This window comes from Halichoeres trimaculatus, unplaced genomic scaffold, assembly GCF_033239565.1.
Source record: "Halichoeres trimaculatus isolate MK-OKI-2021-1 unplaced genomic scaffold, fHalTri1.1 fHalTri1_scaffold_10, whole genome shotgun sequence".
Classification (NCBI taxonomy): domain Eukaryota; kingdom Metazoa; phylum Chordata; class Actinopteri; order Labriformes; family Labridae; genus Halichoeres; species Halichoeres trimaculatus.
The window spans coordinates 34,743,284-34,759,875 of record NW_027437187.1 but is presented as its reverse complement, the minus strand read 5'-3'; the positions used below and the strand labels follow the sequence as shown (position 1 = coordinate 34,759,875).

The 16,592-nt window shown below is 39.1% G+C and overlaps 2 protein-coding genes across 3 annotated transcripts in view; both read left to right on the top strand.

The window, feature by feature from the left end:
• Positions 1 to 1,692, top strand: part of LOC141796185 (F-actin-capping protein subunit alpha-2) — a 31,886-nt gene extending 30,194 nt beyond the window's left edge. Inside the window, exons 8-10 of the mRNA XM_074677164.1 lie at positions 788 to 859; positions 1,003 to 1,065; positions 1,531 to 1,692. Coding sequence (XP_074533265.1) covers positions 788 to 859; positions 1,003 to 1,065; positions 1,531 to 1,671 — 276 coding nt within the window. The 3' untranslated portion in view covers positions 1,672 to 1,692. The remainder of the gene's footprint in view (positions 1 to 787; positions 860 to 1,002; positions 1,066 to 1,530) is intronic.
• A 2,299-nt stretch (positions 1,693 to 3,991) lies between these two features.
• LOC141796183 (suppressor of tumorigenicity 7 protein homolog) overlaps positions 3,992 to 16,592 on the top strand; it is a 78,166-nt gene continuing 65,565 nt past the window's right edge. For both annotated transcript variants that reach the window (XM_074677163.1, XM_074677159.1), the window contains exon 1: positions 3,992 to 4,180. The gene's annotated coding sequence lies outside the window, so the exon portion shown is untranslated. The remainder of the gene's footprint in view (positions 4,181 to 16,592) is intronic.

Below are 16,592 nucleotides of genomic sequence, written 5' to 3'. Positions count from 1 at the left end.
ATGAGCTCCGAGTGCACAATGTTTAGAAAACAGAGAAGCTTGATTACTGTAACATTACAGGCTAAAACAACAGGCTAACTGCAGCTAAAGTTAGCAACCTGAAGCTAAGCTAGTTGTTCTGCTCCACAGCATTTAAAATACTCACATTTCCAGGGTCCCAGGTTTGTTGGAGGATGGTTGGTAATGCGCCTGGATTCAGGACCAGTCTATTCGCTAGCCCTCTGTTGGACTGTCCAAAGTTGGAAAAGCAGTAGGCCGTGAAGTGACTAGCACACACATGCACAGTTTTACTGAGTGTAGCTGGAACATTTCTTTCATAAATGAACTCTAGACACTGAGTCTGTCTTCTTCTGAGATGAGAAGCTTGTGCATGGAACTATGTGGCTGTCTACAGCCAAAAACAGAGCAGTGATGGCTCTTCAACTTTGGCATTCTCCTCCCGGGGTGGGGAGTGGGCGGGGAGGGGGTTCTGGGGTATTTGCTCCGGTGGACCAATCAGGTCAGACTTGCTCCTGATTGGTCAAAAAAGGGAATCGCTGACGTCGGCAAATCCTGGAAATTCCGAACGGCACGTTCTAGCTCAGGATTTTACATTCACAAGCACTACTAAGTCATTAGATATCACGTTTTGTGGGCTGGGAAGAAAGCCAAAGACCCACACATTTCACTAAAAGACTTAATAAAGTGATTTTTGCATAATATGGGACCTTTAAAACTGTGAGAGTTGCCTTTCTTTTTGATCCACCTGCGTCATGAAGCTTCTTCTTTGCTCTTCTCTTTATTTCAGGTTCATTACTATGAAGACGGCAACGTTCAGCTGGTGAGCCACAAAGAGGTCCAGGAGTCCATGTCAATTTCTGTGAGTTGAACTTCGACAGGCGATTGATTTTAATTTCTGAAATCAGAGCCCTAATAAGGGCTTTAAAAAATCAACCAATGTGATAATGCTGCACCTTTTCTGTCTTGAAATAAACTCTGTGATTTCCACGTTGTCTTTGCCAGAACGAGGCTTCAACTGCAAAGGAGTTTGTGAAGATCATGGAGGCTTCAGAGAACGACTATCAGGTGAAGATGTGACTCTGACCTTTTTATGTGACTCTGTGGTCCAGAAAGTTGAGCAAAAGGAAACGATTATAATCTGGGTTCCTGTTTATCTTAAAGTTTGTGTTGCAGTTTATCAGGTGACATTTGTGGTGTAAGATGTGCAGACAGAAATGAGTTTTTCTCATCAGGAGGGGATGATGAAATACTTTAAACGTTCTTTTAACGGAGGAGATTTTATTTTACTTGCCACTATTTTCAGAAAACACTTTTGTTGTGACATTTTTTAAGTTTTTCAGGAGTAATTTTCTGTTTTAAAAACAAAGTTTCCATTAAAGTTAATCATCCTTCACACTCAGCCTCTGCCGGCACAGACATGTTTTTTCATCCTGATCACAAACTAAGATTTTTGGGGGGAATCAGAAGATGATTTAAATATATTCAAATACACCGTGACGTTTATCTCCCTTCTTCGATGTTTCCTTCCAGACCGCCATCAACGAGAATTACCAGACCATGTCGGACACTACCTTCAAAGCCTTACGCCGCCAGCTTCCTGTGACACGCACCAAGATCGACTGGAACAAGATCCTGAGCTACAAGATCGGCAAAGAGATGCAGAATGCTTAAAAAAAAAAAAAAAGAAGACAACGGAGAACATAACAGACAACAGCCCCCACCCATCCCCACCCAATCCCAAACAAACGTTGCATGACTGGATAGTTGTATCGTCTTTGTACAGAAATTAGAGAAACAGGAGCAAAGAAAGGTTTGGTCTCACCCCCGGATGTCACATTACACATTGGATGTTTACTTTTATTGTTGTTTTGTTTGATACAGATATCTCCTCTGTATATTCAGCCTGTGGTGATGAATCTAAAAATATAACTTGAGGAATTATTTGAAGACATAGGAAAAGGAGGCAGCACTCGTATGCAAATCATCCTTCTTAAAGACAGATCACATGTGCAATATTTATTGTGTTAGTGAGACCACACCTTTTATTTGACCTGCTGAATAAAACGGTTTGAGTTTGCAATGATGGTGAAACAAATCTGCATCTGCATTTGGCTGGAAAACGACTCCCTTCACTTCACGGTTACATCCCGTACAATCAATGGAAAAAAAGAAAAAGTTGTTTGTGTTCATTGACTGGTATTTTTGGCACAAGCAGTCACCACTGTGAGCCACTCAATGTTCTTCCCCCTCATCCTGGTACTCTCCTCCACACCGTGTGTCCTGTATGCGAGTCCCCACGCTCACAGGCTCAAATCGCCTTCTTGACTTGACATCGTCCAGACTCTCACTCAGTGCAGGGAGCTCTGCGACCACTTACCTAACAAGCTTAATTAACAAGTCATCAGTCATCGCTAAGTAATGTGCATAATGTCCAATTTACAATAAATCAAAACGTATCACTTCCTCCTCCAGTGCTTATTTTTATTAAACAGAACCTGACTGTATTATATAACAAGGCACATTGTAATATATACCTGTATGAAACATCCTGTCTGTCAGTTTGGTGGTTTATTTCCATGAGATTAATTGTAATTCAGTCACAATTATGTTGCATTAAATGACAAATTTTCTATTTACTGACTCGCTCATAATTTCTGAAACTCTTTGTGAAGGTTTTAAAAAAAGACAAATGATCAAAGGAATAAAAATACTCTCAAAGAAATAAAATCTGTCACTGGAAGACTGATGTAAAAATTACTATGATACTCTAATATTTACCAATGAAGATGCAGAAGTTTAAGTTGGATGAAGGTATTCCTTTGCATTGGAAATAAAGAAACAAATACAGAAATATAAAAAAAATCTAATATGATTTGTAAACAAAAGCTAATGTAAACATATATTTTCCGAATTTAATTTCCTTAATTTTGAGATTATATGAAAAAAGGATTTCTATTTGAAATATGTTTATTACACCTACATACACCTTTCATAACTATTAAGAGGAAATTTTCCCTACTTCAGAAGTTTATTTATCCAAGTCTGTAAATGTCCCCAAAATGTTGCCAAATCAAGGATAAGTTAAACTAAAGACTTATCTGTTTAGTTTGGCTTCTATGTAGTGTTTTTGTAGGTTGAAACTTAATTTATTTTAATCTTTTTTGACATTTTTCTTTTATTTAGTTTATTAGTAGTTTTGATGCCTTTACGTACCTTTGATTTTTTTTTTTTTTACCTTTTATCCCTTATCATTATATTTAAGTTATAATCTTAATTCAAATCTAATACTTTCATATGTGTGCATTAGTCTCTGAAATATTTTTTTCTGTTTTAATTTTTTTTGTCATTACTTATTTTATATTTTCATATTGATTTTTTTTTTCAATCCCTGTAAAGTACAATGAACAGCATTTCAATAGCACAAAGGGTGCTGAATAAAAGTTGAATGTTAGATTATACATGATGATAATAATCTTTATTAATGCAGCACTTTCTAAAAAAAGGGGGTTAGAAAGGTTAAAGAAACTTAAACAGATTTAAAAAAAACTTCAAGATATTATGGCTTGAAAGGAATGAAACAACAAAACGCAGCTTTTAAGAGAATAAAACAAAAACACAGCAATAAAAAAGAGGGAAGAAATAGGGAGCTTTCCTAAAACGAGAATTTTCCTTTATAGCTCACTTTCCTTAAACAATGAGACATTTCCCCCGGGAAATAAATAAGAACCCAACCATTTCAGTCGTTTTCAAAATATTAAGAAATACAGTACACCTGATGTTCATGAACGCATGCGCAGTGTGATGTGGATCTAACGGTTGACAGTTGGTTCGTTTTACTTTGAGGCGTTGAGTCATAAATGGAGTTTTTTGTGCATTTCCCGTTTTTGTTTCGTGTAGAAGTGGAAATAAACCGTCAGTTGATAACTTTCTTTCGATAAACTCACCTTTGGAGAAAGGTAAGTTAGTTATAGCGACATCCCGAGGCAGCGAGCGCGAACTGTCCAGGTTAGCGAGCCGGTGGCTAACAGTTAGCTGCCGTTAGCTCCGTATACAGACACGTCTACAGCAGAGGTCTACAGACAGTCCTACAGACAGTCCCAGACACATGTTGGACTGCTGCTGGGAGAAATGAGAGCTGTGAAGAAGGATACTACTGGCTTTCGCATATTGATAAACTGAGGTAAGCCCTCCAACACTTGTCGCTTTTATGATTCTTCATGACGGAGCTTCAGAAAGTTTGAATGTTCTGCAAACGTTAGCCTGTTAGCAGTTAGCAGCGGAGTTAGCACTTAGCCAGGTTTAAATGGAAATCCTCATGCAGGGAAACATGCGCGGCTAATATTAATACACGGGAGAGGATCAGGAGGATGTTCCAGCCTGTTAGAGGATCAGTTTTCCCTTCCTAGCTCCGTAACCCAGCTCAAAAGAAGAGAGTATAGAGATAATTTTAATTTATTCCATCATTATCTCTTATCTGGTGCTTAAAAGTTCACAATGTGCCCCAGTGTTGTTTCTGTACACCACGAAATCTCCTCTATGCATGATACTTTGAATTCAGACTCAGTGTTAGTGACTTTAAAATACATCTCAACTCGTAACCCAACTTTCTCAGAGCTTGTTATCCTTCTGGACCAGCAGTGTTTACCTCCACTGGGCTTCCAGTGTCTGCTTAGTGGTCCAGTTGGCACTCTGCGCCTCCCTGCGCGCACAGCAGCCAGTGATGAGTCTCCTGTGACTGTGTGCTCAGCAGCAGATGGAAGAATGTGCTCTTTCAGAAAGCCAGCTGGCTGCAACAAGAGAGGGCAGGAGAGTCTTCAGGCTGGTTAAAGCACTTAGGAGCATCTGTGTGCTGGAAGTGAGCAGTCATGACCATGAGCATGGGCGTTTGATGGTGTTTCAATCAATCAATCAGACAGACCGGACCAGCAATGCTCTGTTAGCATATGAATCAGAAGGAAACTTTAAGTAGACATTTACGTCACTCAGCCTGGGTAAAAAGTACATTTCTGCTGTTTTTCTCAAGACCTCAGCTTTAAATATTTGTCTGTTCATAACCCTTGATTTAAAATGAGATTATCAGCATCACCGTGCTATTTCTCAGTGTCTGTGGTCAGGTTGGATTCTCCCAGGAGACAACAAATCCTTTTACATCACTTAGACCCGAAGTCACTTTGATGACATAATGCTGGCTAATAAAGTTTAGCTGTGAGAAGTCAGATCTGTCCTTTTTTTCGCTGCTAAAAAGTGTTGGTTTTTCTGTGGTAATGGTGGGCACTGGAGCTGGACTGTCAGACAGAAAAATGAGGTCAGAGCAGAAGAAAGCTAAACAAGAGAGTGATGGAGCACAGGCTTAAACTGCTTGGTGAGGTTGGAGTTGGTAAATGACTGGTCAGACATAACCAGGATTCACTAATGTTACATGCTACAGACAGGTCTCAGAGCACCAGGTTGTGAGGAACACTGAACAGTCTGCTCACTTTCTGGACGCCAAACTACTAACTGAGTTTACAAAGTTTGATTGTTGTGACCTTAGACTGTAAATCGAGTGGACAGCGCAGCCCTGCATTTCACCATTGTGTGGTTTGGAAACCAAAAAAAAAAAAACAGTCACAGGTGCCGCCATTGACAGACATTGTCCAGCCAGAGTCTGAGACTCCTTTTTTTTTCTTCTGAGAGTCCAGTCTCTTTTAAGCTCCCCCACCCAACATATTCTATAATCCCCGAAAAAATACACAAGTATGGCAGCTGTGAATCATCATTAAACATAATGTAAGGCCTCGTTTTTAACCTCTTATAACTAGTAAAAATGAAACTTTTTAGAAAAAAAGGACTTGAACTCAAGGCAGCCAAATGATATCTTCAAATCACCTTGAAAATTGGACGTGAGAAACACTTCTATGGGGTGTGTTAGTAGTGTAAAGTTTGACCACAGCCCATCTGGAATGACTGGGGAGATTGATTTTTTGTTCTTTTCAAAACAATTGCCTGTTCTTGGGTGCATGACATTCTGCCATGTTCTGCACTGTTCTTCAGTTAGCTTCTGAGTCAGGAGGTTCTACTCCGCCAGAATCGGAGTCCTCAGAGTTCTCAGTCAGACAATTTATGCTTTCTCTTCCCTCCATCCATGAACTCTGGTCTTCTACTAAGGCCAAGCACTTGGCTCAATGATTCGCTCCGTCTCCGTGCGGAATTCATGTAGAATCACGCGAGAGGCATGTCCGTAAACGGCAGAGTCTCGGCTCTCCGGGAGCGCTTGAACTATATTTACTGAGCAGCGAATGGCAGAGATATTAATGAAAATATATCGCTATGTAGAAATCACGCAGGGGCGCGTGATCCGACCTCAAAGGTGTGATACTTTTTGGGAGGTTTAACATCATACTCGACATGTGGCATGTCGGCTAAAAATCTTTGTCAGCAAACAGAAAAAATGCTGGCCAGTGGCGAGTGCCGAGTGCTAATTGGGAGTCAGTTAATTTGTGTTTTTGGTCAAGTAAAATATGGCCCCGTCTGAGTGCAGAGGAAACTGGGTGACGAGCAGGGAGGGGGTGTTTGGTGCGTGCGCCCTGGGCTTCTGCTGCACAAAAACACTGCTGTAGGGGTAATTTCTGCCCTAAACCTTGTGATAGGACCCAACTTGTTCCATCCCGGAGTATCACTTTAATGGCAGACAAACATCATATCCCCAGAGTTTTAAATGCACAAAACAAACCAAGAAAGATATTTTTTAGTCAGTTTGTTATGAGATAAAACAATTGTTGAATATATGGAACAAGAAGTAGAGTTCCATTAACACCTGAAAGTAACTATCTTTCCTTAAAAGCCAGATCTGATCTAACCTGACACGCCAGACAGACAGTTTTATACATCTGCCACGGAAATATTTCACTCGTCCATCTGGGTAGCAGCTCTTCCGATTTGTTTTCAGAGGCGGGACTTTAAAAAAAAATTGCTGCTGGTGATTGGACGACTGTTCTGATTAACACACTCACCACGGACCAATCCACATCAAGCCACGGTATGACGATGCTTATGTGAGCCGATGCTTCTGAGAAACAATAGATGAACAACTACTGAATCACGTGAAACAGCTGTGAAAAAGGCGTCAGACGACAGCTTCCGTTTTTATAAATTTAGCTTAAGAATCAAAGGAACGCTGACAAATACGAAAGTCTGCTGACGTCACGTCTGCTCCCACAGCTCCCGCCTCTCTTCCCTGATTGGGCCGGTCAGAATTTAGCCGAGTGAAATCTTTGGTCAATGGAGCCTGGCAAGATGGACCTGCAGGAGTTCAGAAACTGAATCAGGCAGGTCCATCTGCTCTGCAAGGTTAGATCTGATCTGCAACTATGGAAAAACAGGGCTTCTATACTTCAGAACTGTTCATACATATGACTTGGTTCATACCTTATCACTTAAAAAGGCTCCATAGTCCTTTCAAAACCACACCAGGTGAGTTATTTTAGCAGGTACGTGCCTTCCTTGCCTGACATCAGCTGCACAGTCAATATCCAAATTTTTGACACTGTGCAACAACAGAAGATTTTCATAATCAAATGAACTCTTAATACAGCTGGTATGCCTAATGTTTGCTTTTCTGAGCTGTGTGGTAGTAGATAAGGAAGAAAAAAATCCCCTCATTGGATACGCTGTGGGGTTTTTCTACTCAAAGTGTAGTTTGAGGAAGGCCACGGTCATCAGATGTGACTGAAACTGTGCAGGTTATGATCCTGCTGAGGACACGGTCAGAGTTCCTCAAACTGTCCCTGCTCTTAGGGATGTGAGGTGTGTACAGTAGCTCCTCTTCATGAATGGCTCAGTCACAGGCCATTAACCGAAAGTGAGCTGCTCCTGTTGCTTCCTCTTCTTTAACAGCAGCACCACTGATGGTTTCTCCTAGTTCCCTTTTTAATCTGAACAACATGACCTTTAAACTGTGGGATTTCATTTCCAAACTCTCAGCACTTCATTACATCAGCCACTTTCTTTCATCGGGTCTCTTTCAGTTTTTGTACAGTGAGTGAATTGACATGTGGGATCCCCTCAGCTTACTTGCCTGTTCTTGTTTCAGGGTAAAGCTTTTATACCAGCTGCAGAGAAGCACATCCCCTGGCTACATTCCTTCTATGCGTGTTACATCATTTTTTAGGTCACAGTTGTTGAACACTATATCATTGAACTTCATAGAGTTTCAGTCAGTGGGTGATTTGAAGTTGTAAAAGAAACAAGACAAGCAACATTTATTGTCAACTCCACTAGCAGCTCCGGAAAGCCTTAATGGAGCATCAGAGAAATATTTTAAAGAGGAGATGTTTTGCATATTTTTTAGTCTTTATACTTCCCTTCTGGTTCCCCAGTTGTACATTTACACTTTTTCTCTTATTTCAGCCTCAGTCTGAAAAGCTTTGTTATAGCTGCTGTCTCGTAAGACTTCCTGCTCAGCAAACCCCCTTCTTTCTGATTGGCCAGCCCTTTTAAAGGGCCTGATGAAGGCTATGGGTGGACCCCAGTAATTGAGGCCTGCTCGTTAAAGTTGTCACGAACCAGTTGGGATATCCTCGCAACGCTTCTTCACCTCCTACAACATCAATAGCCTAATGACTTTCTTTGCACCTGTGGCTAACCTTAAGTTTCACAGCCCTGGTAAGAAAACTAAATCTACAAATCCACAAATCTGAAAGACATTACAAGTTTCAAAAAAGTAAAAATGAGTGGTGCAACATAATCAATAAATGTTGTCGAATTCAAAAATTATTTCAGAATTTTTTTTTTTTAATTATTTAAATTTCAATTAAAAAAATTGCAAATTTTCTGAAATTTGACATTCTTCAGGATTTTGCATTAGTTTTTATATTTCAAAATTTTTAAGATTCCTGCATTATTTTATTTTTTCAAATTTTGGATTTTCAATTTTTCAACATTTATTCAAATGTTTTAAAAAAGCCTATTTTTTGAAGATTTCACACATTTTTGCAAATTTATTTTTGTAATTTCTGAATTATTTTTTTTTTAACAAAAAATTGAAATTACATTTTTTTTTGCCAATTAATGACATTTTTGCAAATCTTTGAAATTTTGAATTTCATTTTTTTTTACATATTGAAATTTTATAAATTTTGCAAATTAAAGAAATTCATGACATTACCATTTTTTTATTTTTCTTTAAAAAGTATTTGCAAATTTGTTAGAAATAAAAAAAACTAAGACATCAAATGTACAATTTTACAAACACACAAAAAACTTCTCGTTTAGATAATAATTCACTAGCTTTTTACTATCTTGTGAAAAATAAAATACATAAACATAAAATTCATTTTATGGCTCCTGAATGACTTTTATCCAGGTCAGCTGAGGTAAAATGGCTTTCGATAAAGTAAAGGTTGCAGACCCCTGATGTAGAGGTTTAAAAAGTAGTTATATTGACAGTGGCCATGTCCCTTGTGATACATTCAGGTACCCTTGGAAACTTGAGAATCTGATAATTATGCCAGTTTTTTTCAGTTTTTGGATTGGACAAATGGTTTGTAAATGAAACCAATAAATAAATAAAAAAAAAAACCTCTTCAGCACAGTTTATCTTTGCAAGCCAAACAATTGGATTGAATTGGACCCAGAATGGCTGATACTCAATACTAAATATTCTGTTCGGGACATTCCTACTATTTTTTTTTTTAGTATAATGTCTCATTCACTGACTTTTCTTTTCACAGGGTGGAAGCCATGACCTAAACTGTAACGTGTCTTGTGACTGGGATGGTTCAGGTTGTGTGGCCTGTAAACTGTTTTCCCTGTAATTTGATCAGCTAACACAGAAACCTTATTGATGATGATTCAGATCTCTGTTGTCTCTCAGTGTCCTTTAAAGTCAGTGGTTTGTTTTAGTTACAAGATAAATTATCCTCTCTGCAGCTCATCCTAGAATCCACTCTTACTTTGTTATAATATTTTCTACAGTGTAGTATAAAATTCCCATTTTCGTGGTTTGAAAGTTTATTTTTTTAGCGGACATTCTTGCTACCTAACGTCAAAACTATTCCGTCTCACAAATATCTGAAGAAAGATTTTGATCAGTGCAGTCTTTCCATGAACAGTAAGAAGCTGTTTCTAGGACGTATGAGCCCACAGATAATGTTGTCAGTCATCGTCATCAGCTGGTAGTCAGTGAATTCAAAGCCCTCTACGATGGGACACATCATGTCAATACCACTTACTCATTAACCTAAATTTTTTATTCATTTGTAATCAGTGGACATAGGATTTCCATGTTGTCAGACAAAGTAAAGTGTGCCACCTGCTCATACACAGTTGCAAATTCCCATCACACCACAGAGCGTCTGTCCCCCCATGATGCTGACAGCTCTGTCAGCTGCAGGTTCAATCATGGATGAAAGCTGAAGAGCAGGTTGTAGAATAACATAACCACCCTCAAGTTCAGGAGTTGTTAAACTGACTCCCCTGATGGGACGCTGAGTGTGTCAGCAGCCAACAGACCACACAGTCTCTAGTGCTGCTTGGCTCCTAAAATGAATGATCCTTGACTATTAAATGATCCAAAGTTTTCATACTATGTGCAGCCATACAACTCAACAGGTTGGAGCATAAAGAGAGATTTACAACAACCGTTGTGTGGTTCTCCATCACCTGCTGGGAGCCTTCAGAGACCAGTGGAGCATTTCTGAAGTAGAAGAATTAGAAGAAAAGCTTTAAGATGATGTATCTTGGTGTTACAGTGAGGATCGCAGGCTCTGCCTCGAAAAAAACTAATGATATCTTATCTTGGGTTAGACGGATTTCTGCAGGGCATTTTCCCAGGCGTCATATTCCCCTGAGTTTTAACTCAGAAATTAAGTCTCTTTGAAGACCGAGTTCGTACTTTTCCGATGCATATAGAGAAGCATTTTGCCTTGAATGTGGTAAAGAAGTGGTTGTACTTGAGAAGATTATTCTCTGGCTCCAGAAACAAAAAAACAATCCTCTTACAGAAAAAGTGAGGATGCTTTTTTTTTTTTTTTTTTTTTTTACATAGAGAGCGCCTGAAAACCACAGTGTAGCATGCTGTGTTGAAGAGAAAACCTCTGACCACGTTCAGAAACTTTAAACTATGGATAGTAAAAGATTATTTTAGGACACAGACTGTCAAAGGTCCTGCCTGCCCATGCTTTTGTCCCTGCATTTCTCTCTGTGCAGTAAAACAACTAAATAAAACAGTAGTGCAGCGACCGTAGGTGACAAAAAGGGAGTCAGCCCACGTTGTTTTAACCAATGTTTGGTATTGTCCACATTCAGGAGGCAGACCCAGACTGAGCTCCAATTTAAGGTCTGGATTCAGTGTAAAAGTTTAGGGCTTACAGTAAAAACGAACTCCCAGTTAGTGGAGTGATGTGACCCACACAGACACGACACACATTCACCACAAAGCCAGATCAGACCAGTCACAGACCTTTATTTAGAACCTGTGCTGTGCTTTGGTAACGTGATCTCATCCAGAAATGTTTGCCCTACCTTTGAGAGGGCAGCTTGCCCGGCCCAGCCCAGAGAAGTCTGTTTTTTGTCCACTTTGTGCCTGTGTTCAATCAGCTGTTCCCGTTTGGAACATCAACACCAGAGAGGCCTGGATCGGCCTTTCAGACTTTTGAACCCTGAGCACCCAAAGTGGTGAATCAATACAAACACAGTCAGAGCCATCACAGCCAGCTCTCTTATATCTGACCCCATCTTGTCAGTCAGGGTTAGAGCCAGCTGAGGTACAGGTCCTGACACAGCTGATAGGGAGGTGTCAAACACACTCTGCCGAGGGAAATCCAGGTAAAAGTCTGGCAAATATGGACTCTGTCTGAGTCTAGAACAAAGATGAACGGAAGACAGGGAGCGGCTCACAGACTAAAGCTTTAAAGGACTTTTTGAAACTGGGGCAAAGATAAGACTTGGATTATTAAGAAAGATAAAGATTTCTAATTTTAAGTAATATTTAAATGTGCAGGTTTTTAGGGATCCCAGAGATGAGCTTAATGCATTTTCTATAACATTAACTTGAATACACCCATTGCAGCAACAGTGGATCTCAGATAATTTGCTACTTATTGGTTGAGTGCTTTTTAAAGCTTTGAGATGAACAAGATTTAAAAAAAAAAAAAAAAAACATTAAAGATGCTCTGAGGAGGATCAGTTTTAATTGGACTGTGACTGTCTTACCACCTTCTGGCCCGGAGTCTCACACACACTGTCGTGAAGATTTGACTTTTAACCAGGCTTGTGTTAGTTTTGAACAAATTCTCTTTGTTCAAAACAAAGAACAGAGGTATTTATCAGTACAGTTACGTAGCGCTGTTGTTTGAAGTTTGTACCGATTGCCAGGTATTGGGCATTGGTACGGCATATTTCAAATGTGAAAGGTACCCATCTCTTGTAATGTGTAACGTTAGTGAATCCTGGTTATGTCCTGCCAGTCCTCTACCAATCAGAGCTAATGTAACCTCACTCTTCATTTTATTGATAGACTCTCAAGTTTGAACGGACCGCTGCAGAATAACTGCTGACTGTGGGTTGGAATGAACATTGGCACAAACAGTTTAGCCCGTTCAGCCTTTAGCTCGTGCTCTATCACTCTCCTGTTTATCTTTCTTCTGCTCTTCTGTCCTTTTTCTGTCTGACAGTTAGGCTCCAGTGTCCACCATCAGTACAAAATTAATCACAGAAATTATTTTTAAAAGAGAAAAACACAGATCTCTCTTCTCACTACTAAACTTAGACCTAGACATGCCGCAAATCAATCCAGTCCCGCTCAGCCTGATCGAGAAGCTAAGAAGTAGCAAATTAAAATACCTGTTGTATCGATCGAGGGATATATCTAGAAGGGAGACTTTTTCAAGACCACTTTCAAACTCCTCACAGCCCCTCTAAGCAAAACAACAACAACAAAAACAACAACAACAACAAAAAGGTATCCCTTTATATTAAGGTCCTGTAATAAACATTAATAAGACCAGTGTAAGTAATTATAAGATGCTTTTTGACATTATTATTTGTTTATAAGACTATATAACTGCTTAATAAGTGTTCAATAAGGTCATTGTTAGGGTTAGGCCCCACAGGTTAGGTTTAGGCATGGGGCCCTGAATGGTTAGGTTTAGGCATGGGGCCCTGAATGGTTAGGTTTAGGCATGGGGCCCTGAGTGGTTAGGTTTAGGCATGGGGCCCTGAATGGTTAGGTTTAGGCATGGGGCCCTGAATGGTTAGGTTTAGGCATGGGGCCCTGAATGGTTAGGTTTAGGCATGGGGCCCTGAATGGTTAGGTTTAGGCATGGGGCCCTGAATGGTTAGGTTTAGGGGAAGGGCTGGGGTAGGGCTCATGAGAGACAAAAGCAGAAGACAAAAAACAAAGAGGGTTAGGGTTAGGGTTAGGTTCCATATAGCTTATAGATTAAGTTGTCTTGTAACTATTACAATGACATTATTAAACACTTATTGAGCAGTTATATAGTCTTATAAACAAATAATGTTAATAAGCATCTTATAAGTAGTTACAAAGGTCTTATTAATGCTTATTACAGGACCTTAATATAAAGCGTTACCAAAAAAAAACAAACAGTGTTGTTGAAATTTTTTGAAATTTTACAAGCTACACCACAAGCCAAATGTTCCTTTATAACATATGATAAGACTGAAGAAACAAGTAACAATATCATCCAGTTTAATACCACATGATGCTTAAAATCACAACAAAATACAATATGATGCCATATGATGTTACAAGACACGACATGGTACCATATGCTGTAAAAAAAAAAAATGATATGACACCATTGGATATGATACCACACCTTATTCTATGTGATGAAAAGAAAGGATATGACTCATGACTAGTACCAAAAGACACGTAGGACAGGATATGATAGGATAACATAGGATATAATACAATAATATAGGATATAATACGAAACAGTGTCATTGATACAACATGACACCAAACGAAATGAAACAATCCATAAGACATGACAGGATATGATGTGACAGGATGGGACATGATACTGTACAATGCAACATGACTCTACTGTACTATCAGTATGACACAACACATAGTGATGGTTGTATCACACAGAACAGACTGCTGTGTTCTGCTGTGTTCTGATATTCGGTTCTGATTCCTATAATTAGAGGCTGAAGCAGATGCTTCTCGACATTGAAGCGATGTTAATGTGAAAAGCATCACCTCAGTAGTTAAGAGAAAATAAACTCTGCACACTCAGAGGTGAGTAATCATAAAGAGCGCACAGCCACAGACAGGCGGTTATTTCCACACACTCAGTTCCTCATGGTGGCTTCTTTACATAACCAGACAGTTTGATGAATGGCACGTCCAGTAGCTTGTATTTAAATCACATAAGAGTCTCAGGATTTGACTGAATGTGCGTATTTGAATCTATGCAAACGTTTGTGTAAACAAACAGGAATCTGAGTGATACCCGGTGTGATCGCCTCCAGGCCTCATCTCTCCATCTTTTGACTGTTTCCATCATGTATGGCTCAAAGTGGCTTAGATTGTATGCTGTTTAATTAGTCATACGTGTTCCAGTTTCTCAGCACAGATGAATTAACCAAACATTTTCGCTCTTTTGAGCTGGAATGCCTACGTTTTGAATCTTCCCTCCTTTTCTTCACAAAAACACGTTTGATTGAACTCTTTTTAAACGGCTGTGTTGTAGCTGAAGTTTTCCAGGGCAGTCCTGTAGAATAAATTAGTCATGTATTGCGCTCAGGAGAGAGTGAGATGTGTATGTGCAAATGGATCTGGTGAGTGGCAGCAGGGAAGCACTGGTTATACTGGAAACACCCCAATGTGAGTCATGGTCAGGAAAGTTAGTTATTATGAAATGAAACTTAGCAACTTGTTAGAGACTGATGTTTTAAGGCTTGGATATTTGAGATGAAGGACAACAACAGCTGTCGCTTTTTAGAAAGTTAAAGGACAAGGATTTAAAAGTATTTAGCATTTAAGTCAATAAACAACAACAGCAGGTCTAGTGTAATTCTGATGAAAGCTCTGATAATGAGCATGCCTTTATTATATTTCTCAACTAGAAAAGCACTTAGAGAGCACAGATCTCTGTCAAGCATATTGTGATTGTCACCAACACTTTAGTCCTACTTTAATGTTATACTCTCATTCAGCAGACTGTCTGCTACAATTTGGTGTTAGCTGCAGGTTTGTACGATAATTTGTTTCCTGACTAGGGATGGGTACTGGATTAGGTACTCTCATAGGTACCGACCAAATTCTGTCAAAAGTACCGGGTATCAATTCATGTAAAACCGAAAGGTTCCTAAATGCATCCTTGTGACTGTGAGGGAGTGGAAGAGTAGGTGATTTTCCATGCTGGACACAAACACGGCATTGCAAGGTTGTATATTGAAGAATAAATATGTCAAATATTTAAAAAATGAGATTTTATAATGAAACAAATTGATATTTTTACTAGAGCCCGACCGATATGGGATTTTTGGGGCCCATGCTGATACTGGGGGCAAAAAGACGCCGATATCCGATATATCGGCCGGTATCCGATTTATTGACTGATACATAATAAATTATTTGATATACACAGGATAAATACTGTATATGAACACAAATTATTACTAGCTATTGAAAAGTTTCATCTTCCATTTAATGCACGGGCCTAAACTAGATTTTAAGTAACGATGAAGCTGCTTTCAAAACATGCAATAAATACAATTACAACAAAATACATTGAAACATTTTCAAAAATTATTTCAACCAAGACAATAACTTGTGAATTTATAAGCCCAGGTTAATCCTGCATGGCATTATGAAGTGAGACGCCGTGTAGTAGCCTTATATTAATTAACACACAGGAGCAGGAGAGACAGAATCTCAGTGGAGCAAAAATGTTTATAATCGGCTACATTTTGGCCAATGTTGATTAATCAGTGACAGGCTATAATCCTCTAATTTTTACCTCATAAACACGAAAAAGTACTGATAATTGGTACTGTTGAGTACTGGTACTGATTGCCAGGTACTGGGCATCGGTACTGTATCGTTTTAAATGTGAAAGGTACCCATCCCTATTCCTGACAGTGTTGAAAATTATGATGACCCAGTGCACATTTCTTATTCTGGATCTTAGTATCCAGAATATTGCCAGGATCTGGATCCTACTTTTACATCTGTCAGAAATTATGGTGGTCTTGTCTTGTATTGTTTTACCATTTATCATGGAGTTATATACACATATGGTGAAGTATCTATCTCACAATGATAAAGAATCCTTTAAAAAAGTCCTTGATCCAGATTGTGATCCGGATCACCCCCGAAATTTAATCACTTCTTCCTCATCTCATTTTGAACATTTCTTGAAAATTTCATCAAGATGTGTGTTACTTTTTGAGTTGTTCACAGACAAACTCCCAAAAACATAACTTGCACATCCTCTCGTCAGTCTCTCGGATACAGTCTCTTTGAGGACAGCAATAAGCTTTCTTTTTACAGTTTGCATTTTTCAGACATCCTTTTTCGACACGTAATCTCTGACCATGCTGCACTGACCATCATTATTTTAAAATTAGCATCATAA